At 42.3% G+C, this 23787-nt stretch overlaps 1 protein-coding gene across 2 annotated transcripts in view; it reads left to right on the top strand.

The window, feature by feature from the left end:
- Positions 1 to 17166, top strand: part of MFSD4A (major facilitator superfamily domain containing 4A) — a 61993-nt gene extending 44827 nt beyond the window's left edge. Inside the window, exons 6-11 of one of the 2 annotated variants that reach the window (XR_003569897.1) lie at positions 537 to 710; positions 7904 to 8051; positions 11731 to 11801; positions 13961 to 14081; positions 15746 to 16864; positions 16966 to 17166. Coding sequence is in view for 1 of the 2 variants with exons in the window: in XM_027871002.1 (XP_027726803.1) it covers positions 537 to 710; positions 7904 to 8051; positions 11731 to 11801; positions 13961 to 14081; positions 15746 to 15801 (570 nt within the window). In the remaining variant the exon portion in view is untranslated. Of the gene's footprint in view, positions 1 to 536; positions 711 to 7903; positions 8052 to 11730; positions 11802 to 13960; positions 14082 to 15745 lie in introns of both variants that reach the window. The other variant, XM_027871002.1, reaches the window with a different exon arrangement.
- Positions 17167 to 23787: the final 6621 nt, after the last annotated feature.

The raw sequence follows: 23787 nt of genomic DNA, 5'->3' as shown, positions 1-23787 counted from the left end.
TGGTGGTGATGATGATGAGGATGAGGATGATGATGGTAGTGGTGGTGGTGGTGGTGATAGGCAGTGTGGTACAGTAGATAGAGAGCTGGCCTTGGGGCCAGAAAGACCTAGATTCAGGTTCTGCTCTGCCACATACTCCTTATGTGACTCTGGGCAAGGTAACTTAAACTTTTGGCATTCCAGGCAATTGCTGTTATTCCCCACCCCCAAACCTTGCCCTCTTCTAATTTTTCCTATTACTATTAAGGGTACAATCATCCTCCCAGACTCACTGGTAGAGGGAGCTGCTTCACCAACAGTCCCTATGCCAGTGAAATCATGGGCCTTCACCAATACTGATAGCCCACACTTAAATCGTGCTTTAAAGTTTACAGAGTGATTTACAAAGATTACCTCACTGGATCTTGACAATAATTCTATAAGGTAGGTGCTCTTATTATCACCACTTTCCAGATGAGGAAACTTGAGGCACCTGGTGTGGGGTACTAGTCAGACAAGACAGCAGCCTCACTCAGTTTGCACTGGTTTCTCCACAGGGTGAATATTCTGCCTTTATATACACCTATGCGGTAGATGATCCACTCTTCATAGGACATAAGGCAGCTGGCTACCTTTCCAGCATCTTTTGGGGTTCTGTCACCTTAGGCCGGCTCATCTCCATCCCCATCTCTTCTCGAATAAGCCCAGCCACCATGGTCTTCATCAACTTGGTATGTTCACAATACTGCAATTTAGGTCAGGGGGCTGGTGATGACCGCTTCCCTCCTTCCTCCAGCCTTCAAGCCCCACCACATGCACACACATTTGTCTGTGCAATTCTTCAGCAATGTTGGGATGGATATGTTGGGGCAGATGGGGAGTGGAGAAGACAGGAGTAAATAAAAAGATGACTTAGCTATGAGAACTAAGGCAAGTCCTTTTATTTCTCTTTCCCAGATTCCTAAAATTACATCATTGCAATAAACTTCCTCCTAGCTCTAATATTCTCTGAACAACACTGGATTTGGAGTCAGGGGACCTTGGTTTGAAACTCAGCCCTGCCACATGCTGACTCTGACTTTGGGCAAATCATTTGCTCTCCAATGGGTCTCAGTTTCCACCTCAGTAAAAATGAGGGGGGGTTGGGCTGGATACTCTTTAAGGCTCTCCTTCCACTCTAAATTCCATGATCTATGGCTCTATGAGAAGCATGTGTGCAAAGCAGGGAGGGAATTCACACTGGCTTGCATAAGACAGTTTACAGCATTATGAGCCTAAAGCTCATATCCTGCCAGGATAGGAAGGAGGCATGTCCCTTGTCCTCATACATTTGACTTTCACATGTGAATTTGTGCATTTCACCCTACCCTAGCACATTTCACATGTGAAATGCACAAATACCCAAACTGCAGGCTGTTTCTGTCTCTCTGTCTCTCTCTCTCTCACTCTCACTCTGTTTCTCTCTCTTTCTCTTTTTCCCTCTCTCTCTCTCTCTCCCAAATAAACAGGCAGACTCTGAAGGGTGTAGAGGACCTAAGCCCAGGCTGGGTTCCAGGTCACCTGAGACCTGGTGCCACCTTTGCCAGTGATTGGATAATTCACTCTCCACTCTGGGCCTCCATCTGTCTCCCTATTTCTTACATAGAGATACTGTCTGTCCTTCCCCTATCACTTCTCCTACTCCCCAGCCTGCAATATGCATGTTTCACCTGACTATTAAAGGGAAAAGGAGCTAATAAATAGGGGATCGCCTTAACTAGAAAAGGACAGAGAAATACAAGGATTTATCATTCTGATTTGTTTTGACAGCTCAGAGATGAGCTTCAATGATGTGACTGTGCCATGAGCAGCCTCAGTGCCTTTTAAGGGATCTTCTCACCCTCTTTGCTCATACCCATCCACCCAGAAGATGTGGGGAGGTCTATGAATGGCACTCCCTCCTACTAAGACTGACTCCCCACCACAAACATAAAGTTCACAGTATTATAGAGGAAATTGTTTTAATGAGAAAAAATTTTGAATCGGTCAACAAGCATTGAGTAAATGCCAGTCACAGGATTAGATGCTGTGGATACAAAGGCAGAAATAAAACAGTCCCTCCTACCCTCAAGAAGCTTACCTTTTATCAGGGAAAACAGTATGTACACGTGGAAGTAAATACAAAATTATACAAAGTAAATACAAGGTTATTTGTGGAAGCAAGAGGCAGTGGCAGCTGGGGGTGGAGTAAGTGAGGTGGGGTGGGGTAGGGGAATCAGAAAAGATTTCATGCAGGAAGTGACACCTATGCTGAGCCTTTGAAGAAAGCTAGGGATTCTCAAAGGAGATGAGGAAGATGTACATTCTAGGGATGGGGGTCAGCATGGGAGCTGGAGTGTCCTATATATAGAATAGTAAGAAGACCATTTTGGCTAGAGAGCAGAGGGGATGAAAGGGAGTATTGTGAAATAAGCCTGGATTGTACAAATAAAACCAATGTAGCAAAGATTAGAAGGAAAGCAGAAAATTGGGGGGGGGGGGATTTATAGACATTTTCTTGGATAAAGGTCTCATATCTCAAATATATAGAGAACTTGGTCAAATTTATAAGAATAAGAGTCATTCCCCAATTGATAAATAGTCAAAGGATATGAACGGGCAGTTTTCAATGAAGAAATCAAAGCTATACATAGTCACATGAAAAAATGCTCTAAATCATTATTGATTAGAGAAATGCAAATTAAAACAATTTTGAGATATCATCTCACATCTATCAGATCAACTAAAATGATAGAATGGAAAAATGAAAAATGTTGGAGGGACTGTGGAAAAACTGGGAAACTAATGCACCATTGGTGGAACTGTGAACTTATCCAACCATTTTGGATTTTTGCCCAAAGAGTTATAAAACTTTGTATACCCTTTGACCCACCAATACCACTATTAGTTCTGTTTCCCAAGGTGATCAGGGGAAAAAAGGAAAAGAGTCTATATGTTCTAAAATATTTATAGCAGCTCTTTTTGTGGTGGCAAAGAACTGGAAATTGAGGGGGTGCTTATCAAATTGGGAATGGCTAAACAAATTGTGGTATATGATTATGATGAAATACTACTACGCTGTAAGAAAGGATGAGCATATTGGTTTTAGAAAAACATGTAAAGACTGGCATGAAATAATGAAAAGCGAAATGCGTAAGACCCAGAGAACATTGTACACTGTACAGCAATATTGTTCAAATAATAACCGTGAACAACTAAATTATTCTAAATATTATAAATACTCAAGTCAACTACAAAGGATCTACAAAAGAAGATGCTATCCACCTCTTAAAAAAACTGATAAATAGAAGGTTTTTCATAATATACATAGATAGATTAAATAGATACACACATATATCTGTATTGGGGTTGGGGGGGAGAGAGTTTGGAACTTAAAATGTAACAAAAAATAAATTTTTTTTAAAAGAAAGAAGCCTGGAAAGGTAGGCTAGAGCCAGGTTATAAAGGGCTTTAAATGCCTAACAATGAGCAACCATTATCCTAAAGTTGAATATAAATCTCCAGAGACACTCAGCCGCCTTTCTCCAGCATAGCCTCTCCCAGCCCTTTCAGTCTCCTTTGCTGAATCTTTACTCAGGTCGATCCCACTACTCATGAGCCTCCACCAAGTCTTGATCCTGGGCCCTCTCCTCTTCTCCATTTGTGCCATCTCAATTTGTGATTTTATCATCTCTCATGAGTCAGTGATTATTTCTATGCAAACGATTCCCAGATCACTTGATCTAGGCCTGCCCCCCCTCCCTCCCTCTCTCCCTCCCTCCTTCTCTTTCCCTCCCTCCCTCTCTCTCTCCCTTTCCCCCCTCCCTCTCCCGACCTTCAGGCCTGCATCACCAGTTGCCTTTTGGCCCTCTTGAGCTGGATGACCTGAAGGCATTTCCAACTCTATGTTGACAAAACAGACTCCACCTCCCACAAAAAACTAGCCTTCTTCCAGACTTTCCTATTACTCTCAAGGGTACCACCATCCTCCCAGTCACCAGCCTCATAACCTTGGTGTTATCCTCAACTGCGCTTAAATTCACTCCACATATTGGATCTAGTGTCAAATCTTGTCCTCTCTAATTTCCCAGTATCTCTTGTATGTATCTTTGCCCCCTTCAGTCTACTCATAAAGCCACCACCCTAGTGCTGGGTCTCAGTCCCTGCATTATTGTAGTCACCTGCTGGCATCCCTGCCTCACCTCTCATCCTCCTCCAATCCATCCTCCCCTCAGCTGCCAAAGTAATTTTCTTAAAGGGAACATGTCATACCCCTATTTAAAAAACTCCAGTAGCTCCTGATAGTAGTAAGTAGGACTTTAGGGAAGGCTTCAAGAAGGAGCCGGGCCTTGAAGGATAGAGAGGATTTCTCCAGGTGGAGTCGGATGGGAAGGGCATTTTGGGGAGAGGGGGCAGGGTGAGCCAAAGACACAGGAGACAGGAAAGCATGGGGTGTGCAGAGAGTTGGGGTACATTTGGAGGTGCAGCTAGGTGGCACAGTGGATGGGAGTGCTGGGCCTGGAGTCAGAAAGAACTAAGTTTAAATCTGACCTCGGACACTGACTAGCTGTGTGACCCTGGCCAAGTCACTTAACCTCCATCTGCCTCAGTTTCCTTATTTGTAAAGTAATAATAGCACCTACCTCCCAGGGTGGTAGCGAAGATCAAATGAGGTAATATTTGTAGAGTGCTTAGCACATAATAGGCACTATATAAATGCTACTTATTACCTTTTGAATAAAGTTGTAGGGGAGGGAGAAGGAGGCAGGCAGGGTACAGAGAGGAGGTTATTTGCTGAAAGTAGGAGTCCAGTTAAAGGCTTGTGGAGAGTGGGGAGGGGGGCAGGCATTGAGTGGGGTGGAGGAAGCAGTTTGGAACCATCCATGTAGAGACTGAGAGGAAAATGACCAGAGCTAAATGAAAGGATTATCAAGCATTGGTGAGGGCCCAGCTGAAGCTAGAAAGCAGGTATTTATAGTAGGTTGTGACTTTGAGATCATCGATTTAGAGCTGGGAGGAACCTCAGGGGCCAGAAGAGGAAAAAGCTCAGAGAGGATGTGACTTGCTCAAAGTCATACTGGTAGTAAGGGAAGAGCAATAATTCAAACCCAGGCCCTCTGATGTCAAATCCAGCATTCTTTCCATGGCCTTTCATTTTCTCCAGCAATGTTCATCACTCAGGATTGCAGACAGAGAAAAGAGATGGGGGAAGAGGGGCAACTCAGGGTTGAGGAGAGTACAGGGCAAAAAGTGAAACAAGTCAAGGAGAAGGGGATGATGGCATCCAGGGAGCTAGGGGCGTTATCAGGGAAATGGCCAGTCATGAGATCAAGGTTGAAGAATGAAGCAAATGAAGTCCCAAGGGGGGCCTGATGGACTGGGAAAACAGGTAGGGCCTAGGGAACAAGATATAAAGCAGGTCTGATTGGAATAAGGGTAGGAGGCCAAGTGGGGAATTTCAGAGATCAAAATATTATTTCATGAAAGAGGTAACATGGTACAGTGGAAGGAATGAAGGATTTGGAGTTAGGGAACTGGAATTCAAAATTACCTCGACCAAGTCTCTTAACCTCTCTGCAACTCCATTTCTCAATCTATGAAATGAAGGGTTCTGACTAAGATGACTTCTAAAAGTGCCCCCTCTAAAGCTATGGCATGCCATAGAGGAAGCTGCTCCTCCATCTTCCCACTGGCAGTCTGGCCTCCTGGCACCTGTTGTTGTTTTTACAGAAATGTGGACAATACTTACCTAGAACTTATATGGAGGGGCTTTCATTTGGAACCTTTTCCAAACTGAGACAGAATTAGTTTTCCTAGGGAGCTAGAAAATTAAGGCTATTTTAATGAAACTTCAATGGGGGCAGCTATGGCGGCCAGTACCTGTCATTTCTGCTGCTGGAGCAGGTCAGGCTAGTGGATTTCTTGAGTTTGAGAATTCTGAGGTCCAGTAGGGCTAAAGCCCGTCTGGTGTTTGTACTAAGCCCAGCATTAATACAGCAAGTACTCCAGGAGAAGAAGGCTCCTTACCTAGCTAAGGAGGAGCAGAACAACCCCAGATGAAAAGAAGAAGCAAGTTAAAGTTCCATGCAGATCCACAATGGGATTGGGCCTGTGAGTGGCCTCTGCATTCCAGCTTGAATAAGATAAAGTGGTCCAGTCAAGGAAAGAAGGAAGGAAGGAAGGGAATAAGGAAGGAAGGAAAGAAGGAAGAAAGGAAGGAAGAAACAAAAGAAACAAAAGAAGGAAGGAAGGAAGAAAAGGAAGAAGGAAAAGGAGGAGAGAAGGAAGCAGGAAAGAAAGAAAGGAAGGGAAGAAAGAAAGGGAATAAGGAAGGAAGGAAAGAAGGAAGGAAGAAAGAAAGAGAAAGAGAAGGAAGGAAGGAAAAAAGGAGGGAAAGAAGGGCAGAAGGAAGGAGAAAAGGAGGGAAAGAAGGAGAGAAGGAAGGAAGCGGGAAAGAAAGGAAGGAAGAAAGAAAGGGAAGGAAGGAGGAAAGAAAGAAGGAAAGAAATAAAGGAGGAAATAAGGATTCAATGTGATAGCTGGGTTCTCTGTGATCCCACTGGAAGGTATTGTGGTATACTGGAGAAGACACTGGACCTAGAGTCAGGAAGACTAGGATTCACATCTCACCTCAGACACTTACTAGCTGTGTGACCTTGGGAAAGTCACTTAATCTCTGTTTGTCTCAATTTCCTCATTTGTAAAATAAAGGGCTTGGACTCAGTGGCCTCCAGCATCCCTTCCAACTCTAACTTTTGATCCTATAGTCTATCTCAAGAGTTCCCAGACAGTAACAGTAAATTTACTGATAGAGCTGGAAGTCTTACCTGGAAGACCTCCAAGTTACTCACTCCAGTCACAACCCCCTCTCCATTATGGTCCTTGCTCTTGGCCTGGATGGATAACTTTTTCCCTGCTGGTAACTCTTCCACTCTGCTCAGGGACTTTACTGTGAGTACCCCTTTTCTCTTCTCCTACAAAAGGACTTCCCATCAGTCCTCTCAACCCTGCTGATCTTAAAATTCTGGAACCATTCATTTCTTTTCATAAGAAAGTTTGTACTTTCAACAGGATTGCCTGGCCTGCCAAAGCAGGAAGCTGAGGAGTCTTGGATGGAATTGCAGGCAGTGTTGCTAATGACATTAAGGGGAGGCCATCTGGTATAATGGAAGGAACACTGGCTTCGGAGTCAGAAGGGCTGGGCTCAAATTTCACAGTCACTACTTAGCTAGGTGGTAAGCTGGTGAAGAGGATAGATCACTGGATCTGGAATCAGGAAGATCCTAGTTCAAATCTGGCCTCAGGCACTTACTAGCTGTGTGACCCTGCGCATGTCACTTAACTGAGTCTGCCTCAGTCTTCTCATCTGTAAAATGGAGATCATAGTAACACCTACCTCCCAGGGTTGTTGTACAGAGATCAAATGAGATAATATTTGTAAAGCACTCTGCAAACTTTAACATGCTCTATAAATATCTGCTAGTTATTACCTGTGTGATGGGACTTCAGTTTCCTCACTGATAAAAACAAAGGGATTGGATTATATGATCTCTAAGGTTCTTTCTGTCTTTAAATCCTCTAAATCCTGAATCCTCTAAATTTCTCAATTCTCCTTGGACACTTACACAAAAGATGAAGTTCCCAAGCTTGCCCACTAGGTGGCAGAGCAACTGCACACAGCTCCTCCCCACATCCAGGGTGCCTAAGAATTGCTTGTGATCTGGGAGCCTCTGAGTGTTCCAAGAGACTCCCTCCCCAGATCAAGAAAGTCGCCCAATGTGTGCTTGACTCAACAGAGGCTCAGATGGGGGTGAGTAGGGGTGGGGAGGAAGCTCCCGCTTCTCCTTTGTTTACCTAATGTTTTTACCAGCCTTTTCTTCCTTCTGCTCCATCTCATTTTCTACAGGTAGGAGTGGTGGCTACGTTCCTGGTCCTCCTCTTGGTTTACTACAACGTTGTCTTCTTGTTTGTGGGGACAGCCTGTCTGGGACTGTTCCTCAGCAGTACCTTCCCTAGCATGCTGGCCTATACTGAAGACATCCTCCAGTATAATGGTGAGTTTTAGTGTAGCCAAGGGGGAGAAAAGAAAAGGGGGAGAAAAAAACTCATCAAAACCAGTCCTCTTGCTGGACTTCCCAATTCTGGCCTCTGGTACCATCATTCTTCTACTCTCCTAGGCTAGGAAACTAAAAGACCTCTGATTCTTCCTTCTTCTTCCTCCTCTATATCCACCCTGTCAACACATTCTTTTGACATATCTCTTAAATTCACCCGATCCTCTTCATTCTCACCACCAATGCCTTGGTCCAGCCCCTTATTCCTGAACTACAAGCTTCTAGGCTTTACCCCCTTTTAATAAATCCAGAGAAGTGTCATTTTGTAGAAAAAACACAGGCAGACTCAAGTTCACATCCTGACTCTGATGCTTGCTGTCCCAGTAACCATGGGCAAATCATTTTTCCCAAAGCCTCAGTTTCTTTAACTATAACCCCTCCAAACATTGTTGAGATAGTGCTGTGGCTCATTTAAGTCTAATTCACAAGCAAGTCAAGACATCACCCTTGTGACATCATTGGTCCTCTCTGAAAACAAAAGACGAAAAACCAACCAACCAACCTTAAAGAGCTGTATAAATGAGAACTATTATGTGCTGGCTAGGTAAATGCGACTATGCCTGGGAGCTACTCTGCAGCTCAATGTTTCCCAATGCTTCCTCACTGGTTAACAAGTACATCAAGCCTGAATTCCTCTGCTTGGCTTTCGATGGCCCCCATAACCTGGCTCCATCATCTCACCAACCCAGCCATATTTCTTCCTGCTCCCCAACATATACCCTTCATTCCAATCATCTTGGTTTCCTTACTGCTCATTGCACACAGTAGGCACTTAATAAATGTTTGCTGAGTAAACAAACAAGTAAGTGAATGCCACTGGTATACACCAAGCTTCCTTCTCCTTGTCTACGCCTTTGTTCATACCATTGCCCTGGAACGTCCTTACTCTTTTTCCAAAACAAAATCCTACCCATCCTTCAACATCCAACTAAAGTCTTCCTCCAGATAGGTATCAGTTTATCCAAAGGGAATCCTTACTCTCAGAATAGAATTGTTAAGTCCTAGCTGTTTGGGGGCCATGGCGTCTTATCATTGTTTCTTTGATGTTGTAATTCCAAAATCCCCTTTACTGCTCCCCCCACAAAAAAAATGGCTACTATTTATTTTTATAAGTCGATTAAGATTAATCTTGTGTTGAAAATTTCATAATACCTTTTGAGTTAATTGGAGACACACTGCAGAGTTGTAGAACCAGTAAAAAGATTAATAATTTCTTTGTTAAGAAGAGGGGGGAGGAAGCACAGGCTGGCTAGGAGGAGGTCTTAGAAACAGTCAGCAGCAATCATATATGATAATGAGGTAAGGAGAACCTAGATCACTGAAATCCAAAGATGATCTCAAAAGGTAATTTTAGCTCTTAGCCTCCTCTCCAACCAGCTAAGTTAGGACCCAGGGGGAGAATTGGGGTTAAGTGACTTGCCCAGGGTCACACAGCTAGTAAGTGTCTGCGGCCAAACTAGAACTCAGGTCCTCCTGACTTCAGGACTGGTGCTCTATCTACTGTACCACCTAGCAGCTCCCAGCTCAAAATTTTTATGTTATTTTTCTTTGATTTTTCCTGATTACCCCTGGTGGGAGTGTATATGATCAGAAAAAAAGTACCCCCAAAGTCAAGGAGGAGGCTGGTGTAGAATTGTTGTAGTATTTTTGTAGTATTGTTGTGGTATTTTGATTGTGAAGTGCCCTGGGATATAGTCACCTAGCCCACCCCTCCCATTTTACAGATGAAGAACCTGAGACCAGAGAGATTATGAAGTAACATGAATGGCCCAAGAGACACTGGAACCCAGCTGGTCTTTTCTAGTGGATTCCAAAGTATCTGAAACAGGATTTGAACCCAAATCTTTCTGATTCCAAGTCCAGAATCATCTATTATATCAAATTATACCCGAAGCACTTGAAACGTATGTGCTTGGAAATATCAGACAATGTAAATGACAGGAGATTCTAAGTCTCAAATGAAAGGTATACATTCTAAGACCAACAGGAACTCCGAGAAGGGAGAGGCAACAGCCAGAGTAGATGTGAAGACCCGAGTAGGGCCTTGAACAGTGGGCAAGTTGACAAGCAGAGTACGAGAAAGGGCATTGCAGGCAAGGGAAATAGAATTCAACCTTCATTAAAGACCTACTAGATGCTGAGTATCAAAGGAGATGCAACAATAAATACAGCCTCAGTTTCCTTCTCTGTAAAATGAGCTGGAGAAGGAAATGGCAAACCGCTCCAGTATCTCTGCCAAGAAAATCCCAAATGAGGTCACGAAGAGTCAGACACGACTGAAACAACTGACCAACACAAGTCTCTTGGCCTCTCAGTGTCCCAGGCAGCTTTCTAAGGCTATGTCTACAAACTAATTATTGATCTGCCTTGGTACAAGAAACCTCTATATATACCCTGTGCTCCCTGCATTGATAAAAATCACAAGTTGGGCCTAAGAAACAAAAATAATACCTTACATCATACTTATGTCTATACCTGTTATATCTCTTTTATTAACCACTAATAATAATAACTAACACTTATATAATACTTATTATGTGCCAGGCTCTGTGCTAAGAGATTTAAAATTATTATCTCATTTGATTCTCACAGCAACCCTGGGAGGAAGGTGTTATTATTATCCTCATTTTACAGATGAGAAAACTGAGGTTAAGGGACTTGCCCAGGGTCACACTGCTAGTAAGTGCCTGAGGTCACATTTGAACTCGGTTCTTCCTGACTCTCAGCCTGGCACTCTGTTCACTTCTCCACATAGCTTCTCGAGGGAGGGATTATCATATTTTCAGCTCTATCGTTTCCAGTATCTAGCAAACACTACCTTGCTTAGAACATATTTAACAAACATCTATTGAGAACTGAACTTAGACATGATATTTAGAAAGATAAATTGAGACCAGATTGTGGAGGGCCTTGAATGCCAACTTAAGGCATTTAGACACTATTTTATAAGCTACGGGTGATCATTCAAATTTTTTGAATTGGGAGTAGTATGAAGAAAAACATAAAAGTATGGTCAAGGGAACAGAGGGAGCCCAAAGTCCCTGTCTCATCCTGCACTGACTGCTGACTTACCCCTACTTACTACTACCAGGAGCCTCAGACAGAGCAGGGGTAGAAGCAGGAGACAGATGCAGGTGCTTCCCCTGCACTGGGGGATTCCCTCCCTGCCTCTCTCTGTTATAGGGGCAACAGGAAAGGGGAGTGAATACATTCCTACAATGGATATTTAAGGATATTAGGAAGTAGGTAGAAGGGCTGTCAGAAGCTAGCCTTGGAGCTAGGAGTATGGAAATAGGAAGGGGAAACAGTCTTTCTGTTCACTGTCAGCTAAGCAGAGGTGTGAGCGCCTAGGAGCTCCCAGCACAATGGGGCCTGCCCTAAACCTCCTTCCCCTGTCTGGATATCATGGTATGTGTGTGGGAGTGGGGTGGGGAGGGGGTAGGGTCTGCAGCGTATACCAGGACAACCTTAGTGACAATGAGAATAATGATCAGATGCCGTCTTACAGTGAACACAGCTGAACCTAATGCCCAGTTTCCATTTCCGAAGGAGGATGCCTACACTAAACAATCTAACAATTACTAAATGCCTTTTTTTTTCATCTTTCTTCCTGTGCCAGGCTGTGCAACCACAATGCTGGTAACAGGGGCAGGAATTGGAGAGATGACACTCCAGCTGTTCATTGGCTCGGTATGTGGGGGGGCGGGGGAAGAAGGGGGTGCCTGGGCAGTGAACCTCAGGAAAGGGTTGTGATGTAGTGAAAAGGCTCAGGATTTAGAGTCAGAAACTGGGTTTCCAATCCTGGCTCTTTCACTTAATTGCTAGCTATGCGGCCTTGGGTGAGTAATGTAACTTTTGGGGATCTGAGCTTCTTCATCTATCATATTAGTTAGCATTTATGTAGTGCTTTAAGGTTTGCAATGTGTTTTACATATGTGATCTCGTTTAATGATTCCCAAACAGACCTTTGGGGTAGGTGCCCCTATTGTATAAACTGAGGCTGAAGTTAAGTGACTTGCTCAGGGTCACACACTCAGATCAGCCTGCAAGTCCATCGGTCTGTGCACTGTGCCACCTAGATGCCTAAATGAAGCCGCGAGACTAAACGATCTCTAAGTGTCAAATTCTATGATGCTCTATGGCAACCGGTCACCTTCCCCCAATTTCTCGCTGGGACTTTTGTCTCATAGAGAGAGCAAGACTTTTCTTTGCCCACCCCGGCGCCCATCCTCTCACTGCTTTGCAAAGGCAGGTGTGGGGGCGGAATCAAGTGCTGGTGGGAGGCCAAAGTGAAGGGAGAACTTTGGGAAAGACTAGGCGGCAGGGAAGGCAGTGGGGCCATGGGAGGATACCTCGCAAAGAATGCTTTCACTTTTTTTCAATTTCATCAACACTTTCACATGTTAAGACTGCCCTCTGGAACTCTCTTTAAATCACTCCTTGCCGAGGTCCTAGGCCACTCTCCAGAGGGACACAGGCTTCCTGACCCAGCTCCTGCCCAGAGATCAATCACCAACCAACTCTAGTTATCTTCAAACAAACTCTAATCAGGGCAGCTAGGTGGCGCAGAGAGTAGAGCTCCAGCCTTTGAGTCAGGAGGACCTGAGTTCAAATCCAGCCTCAGACACTTGACACTTTGACACTTAGTAGCTGTTTGACCCTGGGCAAGTCACTTAACCCCAACTGCCTCACCAAAAACAAAAACAAACGCTAATCCCACTAACTCATCAATAAAGTGGGGGGGGGGGTCTCCTTTCCCTCTGCTACAGTGGACAAGCCTGGGGCAGCCTCAGGGCAGCTCTCAGACACACCAGACACAATGTGGTTAGAGTGAGGGGTCATGAGGCAGTGGGGTGGAAGGTGGCTGGCACATTGCTGTTGATACTGGATGGACAGCTTGGAGCAATGAAAAGAAAATGACATTACACTCATCGGACCTGAGTTTGAGTCTGGGACCTGATGTTTCCTAGCTGTGGGACCTAAGCCTCCATCCAGAAAAAGAGGGATGAAGAATAAGGCTTGTACATCATAAGAATAAGCCCTCCTTCCCATAAATCTTAAAATGAAATATGAATGAATCCAAGTTCTGGTTCTAACACTTAACTAGACAAGGAAAAGTCAAGGCAGTTAGATGGCATAGTATAGAGAGTGCTGGACCTGGAGTCATAAAGAGCCACATTCAAATTCTGCTCCAGACACTTATGAATTAAGTGACCCCAGGTAAGTCTTAGCCTCAGTTTTCCCATCTACAAAATGGAGATAGTAATGGCATCAGGGGACAGCTACATGGCACAGTGGATAGAGCTCCAGCCCTGGAGTCAGGAGGACCTGAGTTCAAATCTAACCTCAGATACTAACTAGCTGCATGACCCTGAGCAAGTCACTTTGCCTCAATTTTCTCATCTGTAAAATAAGCTGGAGAAAGAAATGGCAAAGCACTCCAATATCTCTGCTAAGAAATCCCCAAATGGGGTCACAGAGAGTCAGACATGAATGAAATAACTGAATGACAAAAGATGGGCGATAATAAGGCTCATATGATCTACCGTGAGAAAAGTTCTCTGCACACCATAAAGTGGTCTGGTTAATGTGATTTTTAATTGATTGATGGGAATGGTTTTCATGCAGTGAGCTTGGGCCCTTGCTAACAAGTAGAAAAAACTTCAAGAGGTGTCTTGGATCTAAAAGCAGGGCAATGTTCTCTGTCAGCCCCTATTGCTTCTGTTAGGGAAATGAGCCTGAACTTGACTGAAAATTTCATCAAAGGCTCAAGAAAGATGTTTCTTCCCATGCAACTTCAGGGCCTATGTTTAAAAGGCTCTTGTGTCTATGTGTTTTCCCGTTGGCAGATTATCCAAGTGCTGGGCAAATACAGCTTCCTGGTCTGCGGCGTGATCTTTGGCTGCCTGGCTTTTACCTTCTACATCATGCTCCTGTTTTTCCACAGGATATACTCCAGGTCCTCATCAGGTAAGGGAAGGATCTATTTTTCTACAAGAGGAGGAAAGCCGAATGGAAGGGCATCAGGGCTCTTAGCACACCATTGCTAGTACCCTGTTCCAAGCAAAATGCAAGGAAATGTTTATTTTTCTGCTGTTTCCTTTCCCCCTCTTCCTGGCTTACCATGCAATTGTTGGTGTTCAGGGGGAGCAAGGCCAGGTTAGGCTAATGCATGCTTTCTCAGCTGAAAAAAAAAAGGGGGGAGAGACCATCAATTGTGAACTCAGCTCAAGGAACCCCACCCTGATAGAGAAATGCCTGGCCAAGAATCTGTCCCCAGCCTGCTCAGGGCACCAGAAGCTGGTTCCTGCCTCTGCTGGCTAGAACTCCTCTCAGGGGCCTAGTTGGCTGTCTCTGTGCTGTTCAGGGACTTGACTCTAATCCAAATCTTGTTTTCGTAAAGAAAACTTCTATGCCAAGTTGCAAAGAAAAGCTCCCTCAGGGCAGGAATACCTCCCAAGAACAGCCTTAGTCTCTGGGACCCCAGGCAGCAGGAGTCCCTAGAGCTATTTTTTCAACCCTGCACCCTCACATGCCTTTGACAGAGTTCTCAAAAACCACCCCTCTCCAACCCACCCCCAAGTTGGAGTGTTGTAGTCAGTTCTTTGGAGGATGCACTAAAAAACTCCTTCCCTCTATCATTCAGTTCAATTCATCAAACATTTAACAATCAGCTACCTTGTGCAAGGCACTGTGAGTTGGGAAGACCTCGATTTGAATCCTGCCTTATTAGCTAGGTGACCCTGGCACTGAGCTTCAGTTTCCTCATCTGTAAAATGAAGGGGATGGCAGGTGGGGTTGGACTAGGTGGCTTCTGCGGAAAAACAGGCACACTAATACATTGTTGGTGGAACTGTGAACTGGTCCCTCCATTCTAGAAAGCAATTTGAAACTATGCCCAAAAAACCATTAAACTGTACAAACCCTTTGACTCTGCAATACCCCAACTAGGTCTACATCCTAGGGAGGTCAAAGAGGGAAAGGACCCATATGTACAAAAATACTTATAGCGGCTCTTTTTGTGGTGGCAGAGAATTGGAAACTAGGGATTTGCCCATCAACTGGGGAATAGAAGGACAAATTATGGTATATGGTTGTGATGGAGTGCTGTTGTGCTGTAAGAAATGATGAGAGGGATCCTTTCAGAAAAAGCTGGTAAGATTTGTATACACTAATGAAAAGTGAATAGAACCAGAACAATTTACACACTAACAACAATAGTGCAAAGATAAATCAGCTGTGAAAGACTTAGTAACTCTAATCAATGCTGACCAACCACAACTCCAAGGACTCATGAAGACAGTGAACTGATGGACTCAGAATGCAAACTGAAGCATATTTTTTCTTTTTCTTTTTTTTTTTGAGGAGTGGGTATGGATAATGCAGAAATCTAGTTTGTATGACTATACATACTTGTAAGGGGTTCCACTTTTTTTGCCTTCTCAATGAATGGAGGAGGGGGAGAGGGAAGGGAGAAAATTTGAACTGAAAATAAAATAAAACTAAACTTTCAAAAAAGGAACCAGGACAGGGAAGAAAAGCAAAAGGCTTAGATAACCCCTCAAAATAGGTCACCAATTGCCTACTGACCAGAGAACTGACTGTATAACATGATCTGTTTTCTCCCTTTGTAGTCTTGACCTTGGACAAACCACCAGGGATAGAAAGCTCTGAAGTCTACCAGCAGTAGAAGTCAGGTGAAGAAGACAAAGGAGACCCCTCTTCCAGAAGCACAACACGGACCCCCGCCCTTGCTTGATAACATTGGAGGAAAAGTCTAAAATGTTACTTAAAATTGCTCCTCTGGTATTAGGTTCAAGAAAAAATAATTTAGATCAACTCTAGGACACTGGCTTCTCTTAGGGCAAATCAACATGAGCCTATTCAATTCCCCTTCCTTGCTCTTACACTGCTAAGAGTTGCCTATCGAGTCCAGATGGGGAGAAATGGAATACACGTACATATACAACTCTGACGCTTCCCGGACTGAACCCTTAGGGTTTTGGCATTCAATCCTGGATACAGTCTGAAAGCAATAGAGCCAAGCTTAAAATATGATGCTCAGTGACACCTGACAAATGTAGATAAATGTGATATTTTAAGTTAACCTAAATGAACTTTGGGTTATTTCCTGATGCACTACACCCCAAAAGGAACTATTGTGCTTTACTTGGGATCAATCCAAAATCTAGGGGATTCTTGATTTTGATGGTCCCCCAAAACTCAGTGATTCATCTTCACTGTAAAATTTTGGAAAGAAAGTTGAATCTTCATGGCTTTAGGATATGAACAATCTATGACTAGTCTAGGAAAACATAAGAGTGGGACAATGTCATGTACTCTGTTTTCCTTTACTGTGTGGATGTGTGAGTGGGTGTATGTGGCTGGATATCTACGGAATCAGCAGAAACAGCAGTGAGAATTTTTCAAAACAACTGTTAGGCTTAGTGCTTTTACCTCTTCTACCTTGAAAAATCTCCCTCTCTACTCTATATCAAGAAGGTATAGGGCACAGCCAAGTTAAGGGAAAAGCTGGACTGCCTGGTACTTTTAAAAGCTGTGCCCTATATGAAAAGTATGACTGGAGAGGCAAGTTATGAATACCATATGGAGATGACAATGACAATGAGAGAAGAGAACTATATCTCTTTATTTTTTTTAAAGAAATGGATACCAGTGACTGAGTGCATATTGGTTTATTTGTACTTTTTGGATGCATCAACAGGTATGTGTGTGTGTGTGTGTGTGTGTGTGTGTGTGTGTGGATACATCTACATCTACATATGTTTATATATGTATATACTTTATGTATAATATACATATGATATGTCTGTTTAAACATATGTTTATGTAGGTGTGTCTACATACAAACATTATTAAAACTACAGTGATTATCAATCCTCGATCAGGTTCACTCAATTCAACAAGCATTTTAAAAGGGCCTACTACATCCCAGGCACTGTGAGGCATACAGAATCAAAAATTAAAACAGTTCTTGCCTTCAAGGACCTTACATTCTCTGAGAGGAAAAAAAATAGGTATATAGATAAGTAAATACAATATATTCACAAGGTAATTTTGGGAGAGAAGGGAGAGCACTAACTGGGAAGGATCAGGAAAGGCCTCACTTAGGAAATAGCACTTGAGCTAAGCCTTAGAGGAAGCTGGAAGTTCTGAGAAAAACAGATGAGGGAGGAGGAAGAACATTTCAAACATGGAAGGTAGCCTGTGCAAAGACACCAAAAGAAATACTGAATACCTTTGGTGACATCCCATAGTTTTGTCTGTGATTCACAACTATTACTGATTGGCCAGTTCAAACCAAAGAATACATATTCTACTTGACTGTTGTTCATATGCAAGAAATGGGCTAAAAAGGCATTTATTATGAAAACACAGAGCCAGCTTTCTGAAAAACGGATTGCTTGGGGTATAGCATATCATCTTACCAGAGGGCAGTTAAGGACATCCATGCTTTAAAACAAAAATAATTTGTCCATGTAATAAGTCCTAGGTTTCAATCTAACTTAATTGTCCAGTTTAATTGTAGTGAAAAGCTGCCCTTGGTCAACAGAAAACAGCTGTACTTTCCTCATTCAATTAAACTGTAGCATGTTTTTTATGTTATGTTTCAAGGGAGGAATCAGGAGCAAAATAAAAATGTTACTTGACCAATGTGGGATGGTTGTAATCTATACCTTACAGGATCATAGACTTACAGCTGAAAGGGGCTTTAGAAGTCATGCAGTTCAACCTCCTAATTTTATAGGAGGCTGAGGCCCAGAAAGATGAAATAGGACTTATGTGAGGTCACACAGCTAAAAAGTGGAAGAGGTGGAATTTAAACCCAGGTCCTCTTTCTCCAAATTCATCTCTTTCCACATCTAAGGATGCCCTTATTGAGAAAAGGCCACTCAGGCAGTTTGAGCTCTGGGTGCGTCATCCCGAGGCAAAGAGTATGCCATAATCCTTTCATAAGCTCCAAAACAAAGGCTAACTTTCTTATTGCCACAGGACAGGACTCTCACATTCTATGAACTCAGATGGTGCTGTTTCAGAGGCAGGAAAAACCCTTTTGGGTGCTAGCTTGACATTGCCTCTCTTCCTCCGAGTGTAATTAGAGGGATTAGGGGGTGGAACCCATCCTTCAGAAACAGCTAGTGGAGACCTCTAATGGTGTTCCTGGTTCTGCTTTCCTTTTTCCCTCTAGAGTTTGAAATACAGATGCTAGGGAGTCACTACATCCATTAGACTCTTTCTTGCTCCTTCTGGGACACTCTGGACAGAGAGTTATCTTTTTACCACAAGCTCAAAGCTACAAATTGGAGATGAGATGTGCCCACAAAAACTCCTGATGATCAACATAATAATACTAAGAGCTATCATCTACACAGCACTTTGAAGTTTGCAAAACACTTTATCTCAGCTGATTCACCCAACAACCCTATAATGTGGGTGCCATGGTTATCCCTATATTACAGATGAGGAAACTGAGGCTGAGACAAGGCAAAATGAAGTCTTGCCCAGGGTCACAAAACTAATTAAGTGTCTGAGTCTGGATTTGAACCCGTCTACCTGACTCTGAGCTTGAAGATCTACCTATCTGCTGTGCCACCCATCTGTTTCATGCTTCCTGATAATGGTAAATTCTAGGAATATGTAGAATCATCAAACTATATGAAGGGCTACAGTGACCTCCTTGATAATTCCTCTGCTACTCCACTAGCATGGTGTACTAGAAGGATTTGCTGAATCCTAGAGAGTCTTGGATTTAGAGAATCATAACACCTGGATTTAAATTCTGCCTTTCCCACTTAACTATCTTTATGACTTTGGGTAAGTCATTTTCAATTCAATTCAGTAAGAGTTTATTAAGCAGCTCATTTATGTGCCAGGACCCAGGCATACAAAGAAAAAAGCAAAAGTCCCTGGGCTCAAAGAACTTATATTCTATTAGGGGAAAAACTAAATAAAGATAGGTAATAAATATATACAAAGTAATTTAAAGCACTTATCATCACAGTTGGAGGGTGGGTGAGTCTGTAAAAGCTTTCTATAGGAGATAGAACCTGAGCTAAGCTTTGGGGTTTTGTTTTTGTTTTTAATGTATTTAGTATTTTATTTTTCCCGAGTTACATGCAAAAACAACTTCTAATATTTATTTTTAAAACTCTGAATTACAAATTCTCTCCCTGCCTCCCTGCCATTGAGAAGACAAGCAATTCAATATAGATTACACATGTATAGTCATGCAAAACAGTTCCATATTAGTCATCTTGTGAAATAAAGCCCAGACCAAAAAATAAAAAAAAAACAAAACCCTCAAGAAAAAGAAAGTTAAAAAGTGTGCTTCAATCTATATTCAGACACCATCATTTCTTTCTCTGGGGATAGAGAGCATTTTTAATCATAAGTCCTTCAGAGTTGTCTTGGATCACTATACTGCTGAGAATGGCTAAGTCATTCACAGCTGATCATACTACAATGTTGCTGTTACTTTATACATAGTACATTTCACTTTGCATCAGCTCATGTAAGCCTTTTTAGATTTTCCTCAGAGCATCCTACTCATCATTTCTTATAGCACAATAGTATTACATCATAATCACATGCCAAAACTTGTTCAGCCATTCCCCAATTGATGAGCATCCCCTCAATTTCCAATTCTTTGCCACCAGAAAAGAACTGCTATAAATATTTTTGTACATACAGGTCCTTTTCATTTTTGGTTGTTTTTTTTTTTTAATCTCTTTTGGGATACAGACCTAGCAGTGGTATTCCTAGGTCAAAGGGTATGCATGGTTTTATAGCCCTTTAGGCATAGTTCCAAACTGCTGAGCTAAGCTTTGAAAGAAGCCATGGATTCTAAAGGGCAAAGTGAGGTGGGAGCGAGTTTCTGGCATAAAGGACAGCCTTTATAATGGCATGGAAGTGTTAGGAAGACTGCCACATACAGGGGATAGCAAGGAGACTGGTATGGTTGTGTGTGAGGGGAAGTAATATACAGTCAATCTGGAAAGAGAGGTTGGAACCAGACTATGAAAGGTTTTAAATACCAGACAGAAGAATTTGTCTTTTATCCTAGAGGGAATAGGGAGCCACTGAAGCTTCTTGAGGAAGGGAGTGATATGGTCAGATCCGCACTTTGGAGATTTCAATTTGGCAGCTGTATGGAGGACAGACTGGAGAGGGGAGAGATTGGGGCACTGAGGCCAATGAGGATAACTGCGATAGTCAAGTTGAGAGATGGTTAAGAGAGTGGTAGCTGTGTGAATGTAGGGAAGGTGACGGAAGAGATGTTGTGGAAGTGGAATCATCAGAACTTGGCAGCTGTTGAGAGAGAGGAGAAGGGAAAAGTAGGTGCCTCTAAGATCACAAATCAATCAAAAAGTATTTATTAAAAGCCTCCTATGCACCAGGCACTGTCACCCTAGGGAATCAGAAAGGTGGCGTTGCTCATGACAGAAACTGGCAAGTTTTGAAGAGTGAGGTTTGTTTTTGTTTTTTTTTAATTGGAGGGAGGGGGTAGTTGTTGACAAATTTTGTTTTGGACACACTAAGTTGGAAGTACCTATGGTCCATCCAGATAGAATGTCTAGCAGGCAGTTGATGAGACCAGAGTGGAGATGACAGGAGACAGATGGGGGTGGACACATCTGCATACAGATAATTGAACCCACGGTCGCTAATGAGATCACCAAAAGAGCACAGAAGATTCTATTTCTCCCAGATCTGTTTTCTTACCTGCAAAATGAGGGGGTTGGACTACATCATCTGTAAGCTGCCTCCTAGTTCTACATTCCTCTAAGAGTGGAGTGGCAGAAAAAGCACTGGGTTGGGAACCAAGGAAATGGGGTTCTAATCTCAGCCCTCCCATTAACTCACTCCTCTGCAAAACCTATTTACTCATCTACAAAATAAGTAGGGCTAGATCAAAGGTGTCATATAGGCCTTACGCAGCCCACAGCACTCCTAAATGTGGCCTGAACCAAAATAAAATATAATTGGGAAATACTGAACAAAAGATATAAAAATACAATAAAACAAAGATAATACTACATTTTACAACTAAGTCAATACGCAGCCTTCAAGGATCTTTATGCACAGTTTAATGGTCCTTGTTTCTATTTGAGTTTGACACCACTGGGCTAGATGACCTCTTCAATCCTCTTAAGATTCAATAGTATAAATGAAAACAATTAGTATCATCCCTGTTCAATTTAATGTCATGGAATTGCCATTATTTTCTTGTCCTTTCAAAGGCCATTTCACTTGGTCTCCCTTCAAACACTAGATATATTACAAGTATGATGATTCACCATCATCTTCACCGTCTTAACACTGTAATTGCTAGGGATGACCACATATCTAGTTTAGTCCAATATGAATGTCATTTTAGGTTACCAATGTTTGCTGCCACCAGATGCTGCAGAGACAAGTTGGACTAACATTTGTTGAACTGAATTGGCTTGTTTAAAAAAAAAAATTTTTATAAACAGTAAAGTGCTACACAAATACAATCTATTAAATTGCCCCAAAGAAATATTGACTACATTCTATTCTTTTGCTTTGCCATCTTTGAAATGATGGTGTGATCAATTAATTCCACTTTCCCTAAAGTAGATCATCCAAGTTCTGTATAAGTTTAATAACTTCACACACCACCTGCTCCAAGCCTTGGTTTCTCATTTCAGTGAGTACATAGAAGAGATGATATTTCCTCAATTGGAAAATTACAGCTATAACTGCCTATAGGGACTAGAACAAAAAATCTGAACTGACATCAAAAAATCCCATTCAAGTTTTAATAAGTATGGAGTAGAGATTTCATATACTCAAATATACTGTTGAACTCATTACTTGTTTTTCTAATTACTCCTACAAATATTTTTTGTGATACTGATCACTCCCCTCCCCTCCAGTCTACTTAGGAATTTTAAGACATCCAATTCACATCAAATGTCTAAAGGAAAGACCCAAATGACATTTATTAAGTACCAACTAGATGCAAGGCACTGTGCTGGGGTTTAAAAGATGAATGAAGACACAAATCCTTTCCTCAACGAATTTCCAATTTTGTAGGAAGGTTACAAGTTATAGTATAATGAGTGTACAGAAAAAGTCTAGAGTAGTATGAGAGATAACTGGAGGGAGAAATTACATATCTGAGGGGATCAGGAAAGACTTCATAGAGAAAGTGGCATTTGAAGAGGCTTTTAAGAAAAATATTTAAACAGGTAGTAATATGGGAGGAAATCATTTTCATCATAGAGCACTGCCTACCTAAAGCAAGAAGCAAGAGCAGGAGGAGGTGGGATGAGACCGTGTAAAGTCGAGTAGTCTAATTTGGGTGGAATATAGGGTAGGGGGAGTAGAATGAAATAAGGTTGAGAAAGTAGTTTCGAGCCAAATTATAGAATACCTTGAATGCTAGATTAAGGAGTATGATTTTTATTCAATAAGCAATGGTCTTTAGCAAACTAAAGGTCTTTTAGCAAGGTCAGATAGATATACCTTAGAAAATGATCCTGTTTAGGAAGGAAAGAATTAAAGGCAAGAAGATCAGTCAGGATATCTAGTGAAAAGGAGGGAGCAGATGCCAGAAATATTGCAGAAGTAAGGCTTTTCCTAACCAACTCCATCCTGATACTCTCTGTATTCCTAAGGGCTCTCATGAGCCTTGACGTATGGGAAGTTATTATTTGTTGTCTATCATAACATCTTCCCATAGACCATGGTTTATTGCTAAGGGTCCATTTGGAGGTGGGGAGAAAAAAATGCTGGATTTGGAATTCCAAGAACCTAAGTTTAAATCCTGGCTCTCCTATTTATTACTCATTACTTGGTATCCGTGGGATTTGGGACAAATCACTTAATCTTGCTATGCCTTAGTCTCCCTCATCTATAAATCGAGAGTTGGATTAGATGACCTCTAAAGGTCCTCTAGCTTCAAGTCTATGATCCATGAACATTCCTGTGCCCCACTCATACCAAATATATTTCTCTATGAATTCTATATAAGTTGCCTAGTAAAAATGGGTTTGCTGGGGCTGAATCATTGAGAAGAATAAGCCTACTGGGATGAAGTCTGCCTCCAACATAGCCCTGATCAAGTTCATGTTCCTCATCTTTTGACTGACCCCTTGAAAAACTATGGACAAGAGGATTAAAATGTGAGCTTTTTTTTTTCATTCTTTGTACTTGGATTCCCAGTGCCAAATATACAGTGTTTCTTCAGTACTTGTTGACTGATAGGAAACCAAAGGATCTGATCACTATAGCAGTGAAAGCCCAGATCACTTGTCTTTCAAATAAGTCTTCACCAGTACAACCAGGAGATAGTGGGATTGGTCCATTTCAGGGCCTCTGCAGAATGATACAAGGAAATGCTCCTTATGGAAGCCATGATTCAAGGAAAAAACATGCAGGGAATGCTGAGGAGAATGCCCTAATATTTTAGTTATACCTGGTGTTAAAGCCGGGGACAGGAGGCCATCAGCATGAGTTTGAACCCCATGACAGTCACCTCTGAAAGATCATGGAGAACAGTACTGCAGGTTTAGGAATGGGCAAGGGAAGAGGGTAGAAATTTTAAACTATAAATTAGCAAGCTAGACTTTGATTCTTGGCCTGAATGAATAATAGAAGATAAAGAAATAATTCATACAGGGAAGGA

This window comes from Vombatus ursinus, unplaced genomic scaffold, assembly GCF_900497805.2.
Source record: "Vombatus ursinus unplaced genomic scaffold, bare-nosed wombat genome assembly UNPS02014798.1, whole genome shotgun sequence".
In the NCBI taxonomy this organism is placed as follows: Eukaryota; Metazoa; Chordata; class Mammalia; order Diprotodontia; family Vombatidae; genus Vombatus; species Vombatus ursinus.
This window is presented reverse-complemented; position numbering and strand designations above follow the sequence as displayed.